Raw genomic sequence first — 19,629 nt, 5'->3', positions numbered from 1 at the left:
TGTGCCCAGTCTCAAAGTTTGTAAACACATAATTGGTCTATAGGTACTGACTTGTGTGTGAGTCCAGGCTTGAGGCTGTTCATGGTGGGCTGCATGGGGGGGACTTTGCCTTGCGGTTCGTTCTGCCGGCTCTTCTGGTGACGCAGGAGTAGGAGACGACCCAGCTCCTCGCACCACGATGACAGCAGGGCTGCAGAGACACACACACACACACACACACACACACACGTTAGTGTCCTGGCTCCGTCTCTCACACTAACATGGACACATGCCGACCTGTGCATGCACATGTATGCACATGGTGGGGACACAGAAAGACAGGCACGCGCGCGCACACAAACACACACACACACACACACACACACACACACACACACACACACACACACACACACACACACACACACACACACACACACACACACACACACACACACACACACACACACACACACACACCATCATTCAGTCTTTGGTCCATTAAAGATCAGTTTTTCAACGTGCATTGCAAAGATACAGCCCAGGTACTGTATGTAAAGACAAAAAGAAACTCTCAAATACTGCAATCCGCAACCTTTTAAAAAACTCCATTCTCAATAATTTACGGCTTCACATAAAACATGTCCCTGCCGTGCCTCGTATTTCAGCGTTTTACCTTGTAAAAACGTTGCCATCTTTGATTATGTCGGGGTTAAGCTGACTCAACAGAGATATATATCGACTTTGATGAAGTGCAGTGTGTGTATGTGTGTGTGTGTGTGTGTGTGTGTGTGTGTGTGTGTGTGTGTGTGTGTGTGTGTGTGTGTGTGTGTGTGTGTGTGTGTGTGTGTGTGTGTGTGTGTGTGTGTGTGTGTGTGTGTGTCTCCAACCGTCATTTCACACTATTCTGTTTGGCCTCCGGGGGGCAGCCTAACTCAATAAACTGCTCGCTGGAGGTGAAGGCTGTGTGTGGATTTCACTGACACACTGAAGAAACACACACACACACACAGTCTCCATCTACCTACAGAGACTGGTCTTTATCAACCGTACTAAAGGACCCCCCCCCCCCACCAGCAAGTGTTTCTTCACGATGATCAGACACAGAGAGAGAGAGAGAGAGAGAGAGAGAGAGAGAGAGAGAGAGAGAGAGAGAGAGAGAGAGAGAGAGAGAGTAGCTACTAGATGGAATCTAATTGTACGGTATCCAGTATGTCTAAGGCTCAGTGGTCCTCAAATGTTTTTCAGGTCAAGGACACCCGATTTTAGTGGCTCATGTCATGCTTGTAGATCTGCTATTTTTGGGGGGAAAAAAAAGGTCTGGAAAACGTGTGCAAATCTTTGAATATATATACATTTTTAACTCCAATCTTTGCTTCTGGGGGTCCCTGGTCCGCGGCCATATACATATCATTTTTGGGGTCCTTGGCATGAAAAAGTTTGAGAACCACTGATATATACAGCAACATACGTAAAAAAATCAGACATTTGTAGGATCCCCAGAAGCAAAGCTTTGAGTTAAGAATGTTCGCTTTAAAATGTAGGCTATATATTATGTTCAAAGTTTTGCAAAAATAGCAGATCTACAAGCTCATAGCGCGGCACTTGGTGCCACGCTATGAGCTTGTATATCTGCTATTTTTGAATAGCCCAAAGAAATCTAAAAATCACACCCAGTGTGAAGAGAGTGGTGCCTGTGATGAGTTAATTAGTGTAACTGGTTGCATCTTTGTGTTGCAATCAGCTGCAGCTGTTGAGGCCGTGCTCAAACATACGGACGGACGGACAGACAGACACACACACACGGTCAAGTGTAGGAGTGGCTGGTGTAGGAGTGGCTGGCACCACTCAAAAATGACACACAGGTGCGTTCCCGGTCTTAATGGCTCAAGTACAGTACTCGAGTAAATGTACTCGGATGCTTTCCGCCACTGCCGTTAAGAGCAGCACTCTATGCCTCTCTCCTCTTAGCGGCTCTCGCTCTCTTCCACGTATCGATCGGAGGAGGAGGGCTGTAATGACTAATCAGACTGCTCAGCATGCTCCGAGCATCTGCACACACACACACACACACACACACACACACACACACACACACACACACACACACACACACACACACACACACACACACACACACGGACAAGAGAGCAGAGGACATGCTCTATTACACCGCTTCCCAAACAGTGGGTTGGGACCGAGTGCAGAGCTATGAGCTTGTAGATCTGCTATTTTTGAATAATTCAATAATGGTTTTAAGTGGTTACACAGATGTGGGAGCCATCTTTGGGTCGTGGACACATTTTTATGGGGTCAAGAATAAATATATATTTTCCTACATTTAAAAAAAAAAAAAAAAAAAAAATATATATATATATATATATATATATATATATATATATATATATATATATATATATATATATATTATTTCATGAGATCCCAACTTTTCATCAAATAAAAAACTATTCCAATTTTCTTTTTTAAGTATTTCATGAATAAAACCAAAAATATTTAATAATTTCCATAATTAAATTAGCAGATCTACAAGCTTGCGATGCGTTGTGAACTTGCAGATTTGCTATTTTGCTATATATATTTGCCTGGGCAAACGTGTAATTTCTCTTTTGGGTCTCGAGCTAAAACGTTTTGGAACAACTGCTCTATTAGGGCAAATAACCAAAAATATATCAAAACCAATATTTAGAGCCCATAACCAGCTTATAACCAAAGAAGCAAGGTTTTTTGGGGGATAATTTCCCCCCCATCAACAAATCAGCACGAATGAATTCTAATTGATTTAAAAAAAATAATTGACCAAATTGATTAGCTTGATTAGACTTTGTTGTGCAATGGCGGCGTACAAAAATAGTGAAAACAGACGATCTACAAGCTCACAATGCATCGTGAGCTTGTAGATCTGCAATTCTAAAACAAAGTACAACATAGGGCTTAATTGGTTAAAAGTAACTTGTAATGAAGTTTCTCAAATAACTGTAGTGGAGTAAAAAAAAAAGAAGAAAATCCTCTTAGATGCAGAGTAGAAAAACATGCACACACTCAAGTAAAGTAAAAGTACCTCAAAATTGAACTTAAAAAGTACAGTACTCGAGTAAATGATTACTGTACTTTTGACACACACAGTTTCCTCCATCGCTGCTCAACATGCTCGGAGTGTCTCGTCGCTGACGGACAAGAGAGAGAGGAGAAGGAGAGGACGTGTTCTAGAGAGAGCGCTGGCGTTCTGCTCGGCCTCTCCATCCATAAAACAAGACGCCTCCCCCTGCACTCTTAATGAACACCCAGTTCCACTGGCTGGGCGCCTGGGCCGTCCTCAACACATCTGAGGGCTCAATATTTCAAGACTTGTGATAATGCTGAACCTACGGATCTCAAGAATAGGTTTCATGAGGATAGGATCATCTAAATTCTTGTCAAGGCATGGATGAGAGGAGAGGAGAGGGGAGGGGAGGGGAGGGGAGGAGAGGGGAGGAGAGGAGAGGAGAGGAGCAGTGTTGACAGGTCTGCTTATTATAATCGACTTTGGGCATGTTTTTCTGTATAGTTGCTTGTAAATATTGGTGGTTGTGTTTTTTTGGGGGGGCTTGTTTCTAAAGTGTAGTTGCTTATTTGGGCTTGCATCCAAATGTTGGGATTATTATTTAAACCAGTGGTTCTCAAACAGTTTAATGTCAAGGACCCCAAATGAATGTGTATCTGTCCACGGACCGGACCCCCATCTGAAATTATAATTTGTGCCAGGGACCCCCATACCAGATTTGTGTTGTTAAAATGTTTCAAAAATATTCCACATTTTGCACTTTTTTCCCCCCCAAGAGTTTTTTGAAAAGAGCAGATCCCGCGCAATGTAAGCTTGTAGGATCAGCTATTTTCAAACAGCCGACGTATAGGTTTGAAGTGCTCATGTGGCCTATGCGCTTCTTTTTTGTTTTGTTTTCATAGACCTGGTTGCTTATTTCTCGCAAGATCTGGCAACGCTGGAGAGGAGAGGAGAGGAGAGGAGAGGAGACATATTTTTTTCCCTCTAGAGGGTGGAGAGAGCCAGGCCTCCTAGTTAAAGAGAAATTATTCCACCCTGCCATTACAGAGAGCTTATCTCCCCACTAAATCACCACCTCCACACTGTGGACCGGTCTGCTCCGCTGACAACCCACCATTTAGACCTAAAGACCAGCTCCACGCACACAGCTGATGCAGACAGCCAAACAGTTTATACATGGCAGAGACACGGGCCATGGGGGAATACTTTTCTGCTGGGTTAAGAAGAGAAGTGACTTCATTTACAGTATACTGCCGGGCCATGACCCCACTGTGTCTAGAAGCCAGGCCAAAAGGCCATTCATAATAGAGAAGAGGTATTCTCCTGGTGCTGTACCGTGCAAATTTATAAAAGCTTAGCAGAGTCTACATTAGCGGTTCTCAAACTTTTTCATGTCCATGACTCCTTGACCTGAGCTTGTAGAGCTTGTAGATCGGCTATTTAGGGTTAAAGTGGTTAAACCATAGAGAAAATAATAGAGAGGGCACCGGAAATCCCCCGCCCATCCACTTGGTATGGAGTAGCTCACCCAGCGTATACTACTCCCTTTTCACCCCTTCTTCCGGGTTGGGAAATGTGACAGGCGGGGCCTACTTGGGGCCTCTGTGACATGTTTTGCGTCATGGAGGTGACGCGATATGCAAACCGGGGGCAAGCTTGTGCGCAAGCTTGTGAGTCGAGCCCATTGGTCGAAACCGTTATCGTTCGTTCATGTCTCTGTCCCCGGCCGTAATAGGCTCTATGCACAGCAGCCATGTTATCACTTCCTTCACAGGTGTTACCAATGATACTAATGAAGGCTCTGTTCCATTTAGTGTAGCACAGTGGTTTCCACGACCCCCATAACTCTGAGAGTGTACAAATTGAACCAAATGGACCCGTTACACACCCGTAAGGGGCCATTTGGAAGCCCATGAGGGTCCCTGGACCCCAACTTTAGACCCACTGGTGTAGCAGAGTGTTTCCAGTGAGCCAACATGCACAACATCAGCACCCTGACTCTGTTTGACCAGAATGGAACAGAGCCTTCATTAGTATCATTGGCAACACCTGTGAATGTCTTCACAATATGGCTGCTGTGCATAGGGTGCACAAGCTGAGGTACCTATGAACGGCCAGCATGTCCAATGCGCTTCACTGCTCCCTCTCGGTTCTGGGGGCTTGGGTTAAACTGATTTTGATGCTATGCTAACTCATTTGGCTATATTAACTCATTTAGCTGGGGACCCTTTGGAACCCCACCGAAGGACCCCCTGGAGGTCCCCGGACCCCACTTTGAGAACCACTGCTTTAAAAGCTGCTAAATAAAGTGTTCTTTTATCTTTAGTGGAATAACACAAGAGGATTTGCTATAAGGCCAGGGCCAATCCAGGCAACACTGGAACCAGATTAGGCCAAAAAAAAAAACTTTATTCGCTGTGCCCTCTCCTTCACTCTCTCTCCCCTCTTTCATCCATTTCTATTAAACCTCAAGGCCCTATAATTCAATCATAGTCTCTCTATCAGCTATACCTGGTAAAGACAAGGCAAGGTCACCCACTTAAAGGCTCTTTGGTAGGGCCCTATTCACCCACTAATGACTGCACATCACTGGCTTTGTGCAGTCCTGGAGGAAAAAAAAGGCATTGACTTCCACAATACCCATCATGCATTCCATTAAAAGCCTTTTTTTCCATGCAGAATGTACTGTAAAGTGGATTTTGAGACGCAATGAAAACTCCTGATTACCATTTTATTAACAACATGAACCCCCGGTGTCCCTGTTCTAGGGTGAACACTCTGCCAAGATCTACAAGCTTATAGAAGTAAGTGAGTAAGTAAGTAGCCTTGGGGACCAATGTTTCCCAACGAGCCATGTGGCCCATAGAGAAGCGGTTCTCAACCTTTTCAGGCCGTGACCCCCCACAATAATCATATTTGAACTGTTGAGCCCCCCATTTTGTTTGACTCTGTTCCACAGATGAATATTGTGAAAATAGCAGATCTACAAGCTCACAACGCCTCGCGTTTGCGAGGCATTGTGAGCTTGTAGATCTGCTGTTTTCACAATATTTGCCTTTTTCTTATATTATTATTTGACAATTTGGCCAATAGAGCACCAAAGTCTCACATAATTTACACATCCTACCTGGTTCGCGGTTTTCCAGCCCCGTGAAGAATAAAGGGTTTCAGGTTAATCATTTGGGGACTTGAGTCCCAAAAGCTTTAGTTTCTAATGGTAAACATTGTGAAATATTAGTGACTAGAATCACTAAATCAGGGGTTCTCAAAGTGGGGTCCCACCAGGGGATCCTTGAGAGGGTTCCAGAGAACTGAGAACTGTCCACCACAGCGACGGTGACAGCTCAAAGTGGAGCTCTTATAGAGCATCTATTGTCCTCTCTGTCCATAACGAACGCTGACAGACAGCTGAGTGTAAGCTGATTAACAAGACAACTCCTTTAACCCATTAAGACCGGGAACGCCTCTGTGTCATTTTACATTTTAGCTTTAACCATTATTTTAAGCTTTGGGCTATTCAAAAATAGCAGATATACAAGCTCAGAGCACGGCACTGTACGAGTTTAAAAATGTTCACAATTTTGAAAGCCCTTTTTAAGAAGTCACCGCATTCACCTAATACCTACAGACATGTATGGCTACGGGCACAGGTGGACAGTAACTAAGTACTCTATTTTCAATATTTTATACTTGTACTCCACTACATCTCAGAGGCAAACATTGAACTTTTTACTCCACTACAATTATTTGAAAATATTAGATACAAGTTGCTTAGATTACTTAGATTATTATTAGATGATTAGTGCCATACATACAATACATGAAACAATTAAGTCCTATTTTATACTTTGTCGATTCGAAAATAGCTGATCTAAACGCTCACAACACGTTGCGAAATGCCGCGTTGTGAACTTGTACATCTGCTATTTTGACAAATTCTGAAAACCTTTTAAAAAAAAACCTGCGAAATACATTTTGAAGCCAATGCTTTTGTACTTTTACTCAAGTAAAAGTTTGTATCCAAGACTATTACTTGTAACAGAATATTTTCATATTGTGCTATTGCTACTTTTACGTGAGAGAAATACATCTATCTACTTCTTCCACCACTGTATTGGAGGCCGACTCGGTTAGCAGAGCCCCCAGCCTGTTCTCACCTCTACCTCAGCGCCTAGGGAGCGAGGTAAGCCCTGGCAACAGGCTGCAAGCCCCATTAACTAATGACAGAGTGTGTGTGTGTGTGTGTGTGTGTGTGTGTGTGTGTGTGTGTGTGTGTGTGTGTGTGTGTGTGTGTGTGTGTGTGTGTGTGTGTGTTCATGCACAAACCCACTTTCTTTTACAAGGAAACCCCGATGCTAATCACCATGAGCTCAGACTGTGTTGTCTTAGCGTGTGTGTGATTGCGCACGCGTACGTACGCGTGTGTTAAAAGCGCCCTCCTACTGAGCATGTCATTGGACGGTTAAACCATCTGCAAAAGGTAAGAAAATCATTCCAGGATGAGAATTAATAGTGCACACGTACTACGTAAGCGGACATTTTAGTTAAAAGTACTGAAAAGTTTTTCTAGGCCCGTCCCAAACTGTGATTTGTGAAACAGTGTGAAAGCGCTACCCCACGCTAGCACTGCGTGCCCTAAAGCATTAGCACAATATGAAAATTATGCTTTATTCTAAACCTATATTGTACATATACACAGTGGTGGAAAAAGTAATGTTTTACTTAAAGGTAGGGTAAGTGATATTTTTGGGTTAAAACAAAAAGTATTTTGTTAAAAGGTTAAAGCACTATATTCTGATAGTAATCATTGCTATAGAGTGTTTGTTCAGTAACAGGAGTCTCCCCGTCTCTCCAGCTCTTTAATAAACAGAAAAAAACTTTTCCTGTAGGTGTCAAAATCTCAGCCAATCAGGAGAAAGTACCCATTTTTAAGCTTCATTTTTAGTGTTCCAGTTCCAATGTTGCCTGCTCATTTCTTAGTGTCATCACTTCCAATTTCACTTGTTTAATCTATATCCTGATTGAGTTCTCTATCCTTATTGGATAAAATTGGAAATGAAACTGAAACTGAAACAAAAATGCATTTTCTGTTTTATAAAGAGCTGGAGAGACATGGAGACTCCTTTTGCTGAACAAACACTCTATAGCAATGAGTACTATCAGAATATAGAGCTATTTAACACTTATTTTAACCAAAGAAAATCACTTACCCTACCTTTAAGTAAAAGTATCAATACCGCAATGTAGAAATACAAGTGCAGAATTCTACATTTACTTGAGTAAAAGTACAAAAGTATTGGCATAAAAATGAACTTAAAGTACCAAAAGTAAAAGTACTCATTAGGCCATTAAGTTTTCAAAATGTATAAAACTCTTTTGAAAATAGCAGATCTACAAGCTCATAGATCTTCAAATAGCCGAAATATATAGAGCTTAAGTGGTTAATGTACGTTTAGCTGTACAAATCTAAATCTAAAAAGTAACTAGTAACTAAAGTTTTCAAATGATTGTAGTGGATTAAAAGTATAATAATTTCCTCTGAGATGTAGTGGAGTAGAAGTAAAAGTATTGAAAATTGGAAATACTCCACTAAACTAAAAATACCTCAAAATTGTACTTAAGATCGAGGCGTTAACCTTTGCTTTTATGAAATATCCGAGACCATTAGAATTCCTCGAAGACACTCCTGAACGCGCATTCTATGGCTAGTTTGACCCATTCCAATAGTCTTGGATGTTATAGAAATGACTGAGAACTAGAATCCATGCATACGGTGAGACTTATCCAATGGTGTAAACATGCCAGACAACTGATCTCACACGTCATAACACTGCTGTCTGCCTCATGGCTCCTGTCTCTCTCCACTGTACTACGCAAAGTGGAAACGCAGTTAAAAAATAAAGTGTAACCCGTCTACGGTGAATAGTAAAGTACAATCTTTCTAAGCAATCTGTCAAAACAATTGACATTGCTAGTCGACGGCAATGTTACAGACAGCTTACGGCTTCAGTGACAATATGTATATACTGTATATATTCACTGCACAGGCCACACTATTCACAGAAAGCTCTGACACATTAAGTCTGATTCACACTCCACAGTATGACGGTGTTGCTTGCCGAAAAGACCTGCTCTTATCTTATCGGCAAGAGACGGCGATGGAGAGTGAATCGGGTTAGGGGTGCAACAGTAACTAATCCATTTACTCAATTATTTAAAAAAATATATCAATAACTTCATGAAATAACCAAATAATAATTCATCCCTATTTTGAGCATGCCACTTATAGGCAAAGGAAAAAGATTGTCTATTTTCACTATTTTTGCCCCATTGTGCGATTAACCCATTCAATCCGAGAACTTGTACAGATCTACAAGCTCATAGCGTGCTCTGCTATTTTAGAAAAAGCTTGAAAATGTGTGCAAATCTTTGAATATATATTTTTTAAAGCGAACATTCGTTAAATATGTTGTTCCAGGGACCTCCAGAAGCAAAGATTTGAGTAACACATGTTCGCTTTAAAAAAATATATATATTCAAAGATTTGAAAAATAGCAGCTCTACAAGCTCATAGCTCGGCGCCGCGCTATGAGCTTGTCTATCTGCTATTTTTGAATAGCCAAAGCATAAAATATGGATAAAGTGGTTACACATAATGTGTTCCCGGTTTGAATGGGTTAAGTATAAATTGTTGGCCTTTTTGTAGGTAACCGATTTGCTGAATTTGAAGAAAAAAAATTCACGTTTCGATATTTCTTCAATAGGCTCTATTCACAGCAGCCATATTATGAAGACATTCACAGGTGTTACCAATGATACTAATGAAGGCTCTGTTCCATTCTGGTCAAACAGAGTCAGGGTGCTGATATTGTTGGCCCACTGGAAACACTCTGTTACACCGGTGGGTCTACAGTTGGGGTCCAGGGACCCTCATGGGCATCCAAATGGCCCCTTACAGGTGTGTAACTCTGAGAGTGTACAAATGGAACCAAATGGACCTGTAAGGGTCCATTTGGTTCCATTTGTACACTCTCAGAGTTATGGGGCTCGTGGAAACCACTGCGCTAGACTAAATGGAACAGAGCCTTCATTAGTATCATTGGTAACACCTGGGAAGGAAGTGATAATATGGCTGCTGTGCATAGAGCCTATTTCTTCAATTAATCGAAAAGAAAACCATGTAGAGTTGCAGCCCTAGAATCAAGCTTTACACGGTGCATGCAGCTGGTACGTTCGGCAGTATAACGACACAGACAACAATACTACAGGAAAAAGACTCTCTCTGTAACGAGAACACACTGCAGCACTACACATTAAAAGCCTACGCAGACAATGTGTGAGATGACACCGAGAGAGGGAGAGAGAGAGAAAAAAAAAAGAATAAGAAGAAGCAGTTTTCTTCAAAGTGAAATCATAAGGAACAAGATTGGTAAAAATAAAAGAAAAAGCTTGGCAGTTATATGACTGCTGTGTGGGCAGAAAGTATGCAAAAATACAGATGAAATATGAAGGAGGGATATATAAAATCCTATGAAATAAAACAGTCATGCTTTTTTGCTGAAGTGTAATGGAAACCATTTGAGCAGCCAATGATATCCCCCCGTCTCCAGCCTGCACCCCCCGTCAAACCCCCCCCCCCCCCACCCGCCCGCCCGCCCGCCCGCCCGCACCCCCGTTTTCCGTTTCAAACCAACTTCTAGAGCCCAGAAAGGAAGCGTATCGAATGTTTTTTTTTTTAGTCTCCATGGCTTCAGGGGCAGAGCCAATCAGCACACCTGCCCCCGGAGGAACACCAAAGCACTGTGTCCCAAAAAAAAAGAAGAAATCACACCCCGACCAAAGCCGGGGAATATGAGTCTTCACGCCTTCCTCCTCCCACTCAAAAAATCGGGAAAAAAAGTCTCGAAAATCTGGATTTTATTTTTGTTGGTCGATTAAAATAGAATAGTTTTAGGGCCGTACATGTTTTTTTTCCACAGGCCTTTGTTTTGATTTAAAGCGGCACTATGTAACTGGTTGTTTTTACTGAATAAAATGTCATTTTGTCCAATCTGTATGGTAGAGTATGTTAATACACTATAACTTATACAATGGGGTGGTTCGGTTCGTCAATATTCAATTCATCCCCCGAGCAAGGAGGTAAGGCTCTATTAGCTCAATGTTAAAAAAAAAATCAGGATGGACCCCGGTTCAAATCCGGGGTAGAAGAGGAAAGTTACATCGTGCAGCTTTGACCCTGCTGGTCCCTATTTCAAACGCGTCAGGCTTGTAGATTGTCTATTATTATCCTCTATTTGTCATACGAGGAAGTACATCGTCTCTGTCGGGTGGAAACCTCACATCTCCAAAACTGTTACTTTTCAGGATTCAAATTCAAGAGTAGCAAAAGTAGCAGATCTACAAGCTCGAAACGGGTCGCTTCGCGCCACGTTTCGAGCTTGCGGATCTGCTACTTTTGATGTTTTTGTGCGACACTGTAGTATGATCAAGTAGGGTGTTAATTCGCCAAAAAAACACAAAAACTTAGAATATGGAGATAGGAGGTTTCTGCCCGACAGCAACGATACTAAAGTGGTTATGGCTATTAGCGGTTATACCGATAACACCGCGCAGATGTTCCCCCTCAGTGCCGGTTTGATAGAATTCCAGCTGTGACCTCTGGGCGGTCGACCAGCAGAGGATGCAGAGAGAGAGAGAGTTGGAAGGGATGGATGGAACGGATGGATGGATGTATGGATGGGCCAGATGGATAAGATGGGCAGAAGAGAGGACAGGTGGAGATGGGAGGGGGGGGAGCGGGATGGTACCCCCCCCTCTTCCAGCGGATGGGATGTGGCGATGTGTGTGTGTGTGTGTGTGTGTGTGTGTGTGCAGTGGTGTAAAGTAACTAAGTACATTTACTCAAGTACTGCACTTAAGTACAATTTTGAAGTCATTCCACTTTAACGGAGTATTTCCAATTGTCTATACTTTTACTTCTACTCCACTACATCTCAGAGGCAAATATTGCGCTTTTACTCCACTACAATTATTTGAAAACTTACATTAACCACTTTAGCCCTATTTTATACCGAGGCTATTTGAAAATAGCCGATCTACAAGCGCACAACGCGTTGCATCGCGACGCGTTGTGAGCTTGTAAATCGGCTATTTTCAAACATTTTTGTACTTTTACTTTTGGTACTTTAAGTACATTTTGATACCAATACTTTTGTACTTTTACTCAAGTAAATTTTGAATTACGGACTTTTACTTGTAACTGAGTACTTCTACATTGCAGTATTGACACTTTTACTTAAGTAAAACATTTGAGTACTTTTTCCACCACTGTGTGTGTGTGTTTGCGTGTCTGAAGTGAAGTGAGTCACAAGCCAAAGGGATGCCGCAGCCTCAGTAATGGAGGATATTAATGCTCTACCTGAATCACTCTGACACCTCCTGCAGCTGTTGGTTTCTGTAGGGGGTTCAAATTACACATTTTAAACTGGGGATGAAGGGGGTTTGTCAAGAGGCAGCATTGAACACCAAACATAATTCAGTTCAAACACAGCCAGTTATGGCTATACAGTGCGGTACGGCCAACGTTGCAGTCCCGCCCCCGCGCGCCGGGTTTCTGCACAGCTCCCCCCGGTGGCCACAGACGGAAACAAAGGAAAAAGAAAACAAGAACACAAGAATAAAATCTTTGCTAATGACGTCAATACACACATTCTAAAAAAAACACTTCCAGTTCTTGATTCTGACTGGCCGAGACCCGTGGTAAAATACTTGATAAACACACACCTAAGACTGCTCGTATCGGTATGACTGTGGTAAAATACTTGATAAACACACACCTAAGACACGGTCGTATCGGTATGACTGCGGTAAAATACCTGATAAACACACACCTAAGACACGCTCGTATCGGTATGACTGTGGTAAAATACTTGATAAACACACACCTAAGGCCGCTCGTATCGGTATGACTGTGGTAAAATACTTGATAAACACCCACCTAAGGCCGCTCGTATCGGTATGACTGTGGTAAAATACTTGATAAACACCCACCTAAGACCGCTCGTATCGGTATGACTGTGGTAAAATACTTGATAAACACACACCTAAGGCCGCTCGTATCGGTATGACTGTGGTAAAATACCTGATAAACACACACCTAAGACACGCTCGTATCGGTATGCCTGTGGTAAAATACTTGATAAACACACACCTAAGACACGGTCGTATCGGTATGACTGGGGTAAAATACCTGATAAACACACACCTAAGACACACTCGTATCGGTATGACTGCGGCGCCCACGTCTTGTTTACAACATTCACCGTTACGTTCCAGGGATGTATTACCATTCACAATGTTGTTGTTTTTTTCCCATGGAAAGGTAAGAGGAGCGCTCAATTGTATATTTGTCCTGTGTACGTGCACAGCACGGTTTTACAAATCCCTTTAAAACAAGGTCGGAGGATCGGATGATCTCCGATGATATCCAAACCTCGCTTACACCTCTTAGCCGTGGCAAAATCCACGTGAAACCACGGCCTCTTGTTGCTTTATTTGCTTTAATCTGCAACTGGATTCGTAATCTGTTTATCCACTATCCTGGGGCTAACATTCGGCGAAAATAGCAGGTCTACGAGCTCGCAACATGGCGCAACGCGACACAATGTGAGAGCATGTAAAATTGGCTATTTTCGGGGAACGTATTTAGTGTCGAGCAAAAACAGGAGAGGGGCCTCGTATAGATCCGTCAACCCAAAATCGTTTATCCTGTACCAGTGGTTCTCAAAGAGGTAGTCTCAGTGAACCAGAACAGACAGGTCTGTAACTCTGAGAGTGTACAAATAGAACCAAATGGACCCGTCTTACGGGTCCATTTGGTTCTATTTGTACACTCTCAAGAGTTATGGGGGGTCCTTGAAATCAAAATCAAAGCCACTGGGAGGTCACGATGATGCTGTTTAGTATCAGAGCTACATTTTGATGAGATAATGAAATCAGATGACAGCTCAATCTGTGACAGTGACAGATGCTATGTGGTCGTCAGCATGTCCTCGTCAAATTACTGTCCCCCACGGGAGGGGTGGGGGGGGGGGGGGTGCATGACTTTCCATATCTGCAGCAGGGGCGTAGCCACGGGTGGGCATAGGTAGGCCTGGGCCCACCCATTTGTTTTTTCTGCCCACCCCAAAAAAAAACAACTTAAAAAAAAAAAAAAAATGTCACATTCAACCATTTTGATAACAGTGTATATATACAGGTACCCAAAATCTGCCACAAACCCGCAAAAGAAGCATCAAAAAACGCTAATAACCGCAAATTTGGCGCGGGCGCGCACAGTCCGGGCGCACAGGCACACGCGCGCCGCGACTCCCTAGGCCCAGCCTCGGCTAGCGTTCCAGCTACACCCCTGATCTGCAGCAGACCACTGTCGCTCACACAACCCACTAACAATGCTACTAGAGATCGTCACACGCATCGCTCCTCACGGACGCCCCCCTGAAGTTACACATTACAGTAGGTGCCACGCTGCGGCACACTTACTGTAACATGTACAGTAGTTACATACGGTAGTCCACATGCACAACACAAAAAGGCAAGCAGATAACAAGCCTGCAACTAACAATTGATTACGAATTCTCGACTATAATCGAATAATCGAGAAGCGTGTTTTTTTTGTGGTTTATATCAATCGCCGCAAACGATATCGCGCAAACATAGCCAATCTGCTATTGTTGTTATTATTTAGATTTTTTTCCCAGCTTATTAAAGAAACAAAAATTGCTGGTCTACAAGCCACAAAATAGCCGATCTGCAAGCCAATCTGTTATTTAGAAAGATCGATTCTTTCTCCCAATATTCAGTTATTTCCTTAAAATGAATTCATTCGATTAGTTTAAAGGAGACATCCGGTCATTTTAAGTGTTATGTTTGATGTGCGTCAAATCACTTACCGACGTAGAAATGAAAATCGCGTGACTCCACAAATCCCCCTATCGACCCCCACCGTTGGCATGATAGTAGGATGCTGGGGCTGCTTATCTCTCTGCATGGCAGCCCCAGGTTGCCAGGTCGGGAGAGAAACAGGCAACCAGCATTAGCTCGTTCTGTTATTAGCCGTTAGCTTCTCGGAGTTTTAGCGCCTGTTACATTATCATGGGACTCAACAATGAGTACTAGAAGCAAAAAAACAGACTTTGCATTTGTTAAAATAGGCGAATTTGGGCTATCCAGCATCCTACTATCATGCCAACGGTGGGGGTCGATAGGGGGATTTGTGGAGTCACGCGATTTTCATTTCTACGTCGGTAAGTGATTTGACGCACATCAAACATAACACTTAAAATGACCGGATGTCTCCTTTAATTGCACCGACGGAGCCATCCAGTATATGCACGTGTTCACCAGCACACACACACACACACACACACACACACACACACACACACACACGCACATGCACACGCACACGCACACGCACACACGCACACGCACACACACACACACACACACACACACACGCACAGATTGAAATCGATTAATTCCACACACAAAAATAATACATGATCGCTAAAGTGTGTTTCAAAGAGCGAGGGAACAAACCAAAGGTTGGCAGAAGGGTGCTATGAGGGTGTGTGTGTGTGTGTGTGTGTGTGTGTGTGTGTGTGTGTGTGTGTGTGTGTGTGTGTGTGTGTGTGTGTGGTAACGCACCCCACACAGAGAACATGAAGGGAGCACTGAGCTGTGAATGGGGGAGCTCCTTATCAGCCACACACAGCTCCCCGCCACTGGAGGGAAACTAGCGAATATCACACGGCTAATTATGGGCAAGACACGCTACTTCTCTCGACTCGTGCAATAAATGCCTTTCATCTCGCACCGTCGCCGCCGATGTCAATGAAATCATTAGGGCGGGAAAAGAAAAAGAATAACCACGCACACACACACACAATCAAAGATTCAGAGATTCAGAGAAAGCAAGAGTGATGCCTTCTCATAATTTGAGACGAAAAAGGATGCACCCCCCCACCTAATCAAATCAAAAAATACATCAAATATTTTTGAAGAAAAGAAGGATCTGAGAGGATCAGAAGAATTATGAGAGAACGCATTAACACATCAAAACTGAGAAAACACCTGTGTCGTTTTAGATTTTAGCGTTGGCCATTCAAAAATAGCAGATATGCAAGCTCGCAGCGCGAAAAAAAATTGAAAGATTTGGATTTTTTTTTAACCCATTAAGACCTGGAATGCATCTGTGTGACTTTAGATTTCTTTGGCTATTCAAAAATAGCAGATATACAAGCTTGTAGATCTGCTATTTTTGAAAAATCTTGGGGGGAAAAAAATGTTTTTTTTCCTCAAAAACTGTTAGGATTTTGATTTTTTAAAAGAATCGCCTCAGGTCTTAATGGGTTAATATAATTGTTTTATTTGAACACAAATCTTCTTGTGTGGGGGTCCCTGGCACAACATCTTTTCAGACGGGGATCCACAGAAAAATACACAATAGTAATGAAAATAAAAATGTTTTGCGAACCACTGCTGAACACATTGCGGTGGAACGATATTTTCTCCAGCCTCTCTTGCCTTAAATATTCATACTGCCTGAGGCCATCAGAGAAGAAGCATGTTCACGGCTGCCAATACTTGACACTAGTTTATCTAGCCAGATATTCCTCTTTGAATCGTCCATCAAGGAAACCACTCAACTTCAAGCAGCCAGGATGCAGACGGAGGCGTCCTGGAACTATTCTAAAGTGTTGTTGCAGGCTGACTCACACACACACACACACACACACACACACACACACACACACACACACACACACACTGGAGGGAGAGTAACTCGATACATTTACTCAAATGCTGTTACTTAAACATGTTTGGGGTCATTTTGATATCTACTCAGGCTTTTGCTTGATTCGGTATTTAGATATTTGATATTCATTTTATCAGACACGTTCAAAGATTCAATCAGGAGGAGGACAAAGATTCCTATACAAACCCCATTGAAACTTCAAACTCCATTTTAACCATGTTTGATTCAATGAAAACACCCATCCTTGGTTCTGGTGACTGATATTGTCCTTCTAATGAGTTATTTATTTATTTATATACAGTATATTAACAATTTTTTTTAAAACTCACACATTAGAAGGTCAATATCAGTCACCAGAACCAAGGATGTGGGCGTGTCTGATAAAATGAATATCAAATATCGAAATACTGAATCAAACAATTTAAAAAAAATGTGGTAACATTTTTATATACTTTTACTTGAGTATATTTTTCCAATGCTTTATACTTCTACTCCACTACAATACATCTCGGAGGTAAAAAATGTACTTTTTACTCCACTACAATTATTTTTGAAAACTTTACTCACAAGTTACTTAGATTTACATTATTATTGCAAAACATACATCAACCAGGTCAAGCCCTTGTTTTATAAATTGTCCATTTGAAAATAGGCGATCTATAAGCTCGCAAAACACGTCGCGATGGGAGGCATTGCAAGCTTGTAGATCGCCTATTTCCCCCTCAAATAATGTCAGTACTTCTGAACGCAGGACTTTATTTCTACATTGTAGCATTCCTACTTTTACTTTAAGACTTAAAGTAAAAGTAGAAATACTACAATGTAGTTTTACTTAAAGCTTGAATAAAACATCAGGGTAGTTTTTCCCCACAAACACAGAGTTCATAGTCTTAACCCATTTAGGCCGGGAAAGAATCTCTGTCATTTTTAGATTTCTTTGGCTATTCAAAAATAGCAGATATACAAGCTCATAGCGCGGCACTCGGTGCCGCGCTATGTGCTTGTATATCTGCTATTTTTGATTTTTTTTTAAATCGTGAAAATTTGAGCAAATCTTTGAATGTATTATATATTTTTAAAGTAAACATTTTTAACTCAAATCTTTGCTTCTGGGGGGATTCTACAAATGTCTTCAAAATCCCATTTTTGTTTTTTTGATGTTGAGATGGGGCGGACCCACATCTCAAAATATTTTGTTCCAGGGACCCCCCAGAAGTTGTAACAGAGTTAAAAATATAATGAAATAAAAAAATAATGGGAAAAAAAATAGCAGATCTACAAGCTCCAAGTGCCGCGCTATGAGCTTGTAGATCTGCTATTTTTGAATAGCCCAAAGAAATCTTAAAATGACACAGATGCATTCTCGGTCTGACAGGGTTAATGTCATGAATGAGTCACCGAAGTACACACACACACACACACACACACACACACACGTCACTACACACTAAAGTACACACGTCACCACACAACGCCACACAGGGGAAGCCCCAGTATACCCACATCAGTGGGGTCACTTGTGCTGCGTGTACGCTGACTCAGTGCTTCTCAAAAGTGGGTTCCTTGAGAGGGGGGTCCCCCAGCTAAATGACTATAGCATCAGTTCAGCCACTTTAACATTATATACATCGGCGATCTGTAAGCTTGTAGATCTGCTGTGACACATTATGCCAAAGAGGTAGCCCCAGTACCAGTGGTGGAAAGGAACTAAGTACATTTACTTAAGTAATGCACTTAAGTACAATTTTGAGGTACTTTTACTTCACTTGAGTATTTCCAATTTTCAGTACTTTTACTTTTACTTCACCACTACATCTCAGAGGCAAATATTGTCCCTTTACTCCACAACAATTATTTGAAAACTTTAGTTACTAGTTACTTTGTAGATTTAGATTATTATTACAAAACATACATTAACCACTTCAGTCCTATATATTATATAGTACATTATTTTTTACTTTGGCTCTTCAAAAATAGCAGATATACTGTACAAGCTCATAGCACGGCACCGAGTGCAGCGCTATGAGCTTGTAGATCTGCTATTTTTTTAAATTTGTGAAACTTTGTTCAAATCTGAATATATATATTTTTTAAAGCAAACATTTTCTACTCAAATCTTTTGCTCTGGGGGGTCCCTATGGTACGAAATATTTTCAGATGGGGGGTCCTCGGCCAAATCCATATACATTTGGGGGTCCTTGACATGAAAAAGTTTGCGCATCACTGATATAGTCACACGTTTTTCAGAAAACTGCTAGGATTTAGAAGGCATTTGTAGAATCGGAACCTCAGGCCTTAATGGCTTAATCTGTGAACTTATACAAGCTACAACTAACTGACCGAATTATTGAAATGCATTCAACGGAATAACTAGTAGAGAAATACACTGATCACAGATGTTTGTTTTGAAGTGTGATACTGACTGAATAATACACGACAGAATATGAGTGAATGTGTCAACCTTTCGGCTGATATCGTCCACAGTTTTACTGCTTGTAAAAGCGCTTTATTGCACTGCTTTGAAAAGTGTTCCATAAGTTGGAATTGGTTCTCAAAGTGGGGTCCGGGGACCCCCATGGGGTCATTGAGGGGGGTTCCAGGGGGTCCCCAGCAAAGTTAGTTAATACAACATCCTATTTCATACTTCGACCGTTCAAAAAATAGCCGATCTACAAGCTCACAAAGGGGGTTAAACTGATGTCGATGCTAAATTAACTAATTGTGGTGTGGACCCCCTGGAACCTCCTCAAGGACCCCTGGGGGTCCCCAG

At 42.0% G+C, this 19,629-nt stretch overlaps 1 protein-coding gene across 3 annotated transcripts in view; it reads right to left on the bottom strand.

Annotated features, from left to right (window-relative positions):
- zmiz1a (zinc finger, MIZ-type containing 1a) overlaps positions 1-19,629 on the bottom strand; it is a 287,660-nt gene that overhangs the window by 26,378 nt on the left and 241,653 nt on the right. For 2 of the 3 annotated variants that reach the window (XM_084076474.1, XM_084076475.1), the window contains one exon: positions 52-190. In XM_084076474.1, coding sequence (XP_083932600.1) covers positions 52-190 — 139 coding nt within the window. Of the gene's footprint in view, positions 1-51; positions 191-12,458; positions 12,495-19,629 lie in introns of all 3 variants that reach the window. The other variant, XM_084076473.1, reaches the window with a different exon arrangement.

The sequence above is a fragment of the Gymnoscopelus microlampas genome, assembly GCF_963454915.1.
Source record: "Gymnoscopelus microlampas genome assembly, chromosome: 13".
NCBI lineage: Eukaryota > Metazoa > Chordata > Actinopteri > Myctophiformes > Myctophidae > Gymnoscopelus > Gymnoscopelus microlampas.
The sequence above is the reverse complement of the archived record's forward strand: the minus strand, read 5'-3'. Positions and strand labels throughout refer to the sequence as shown.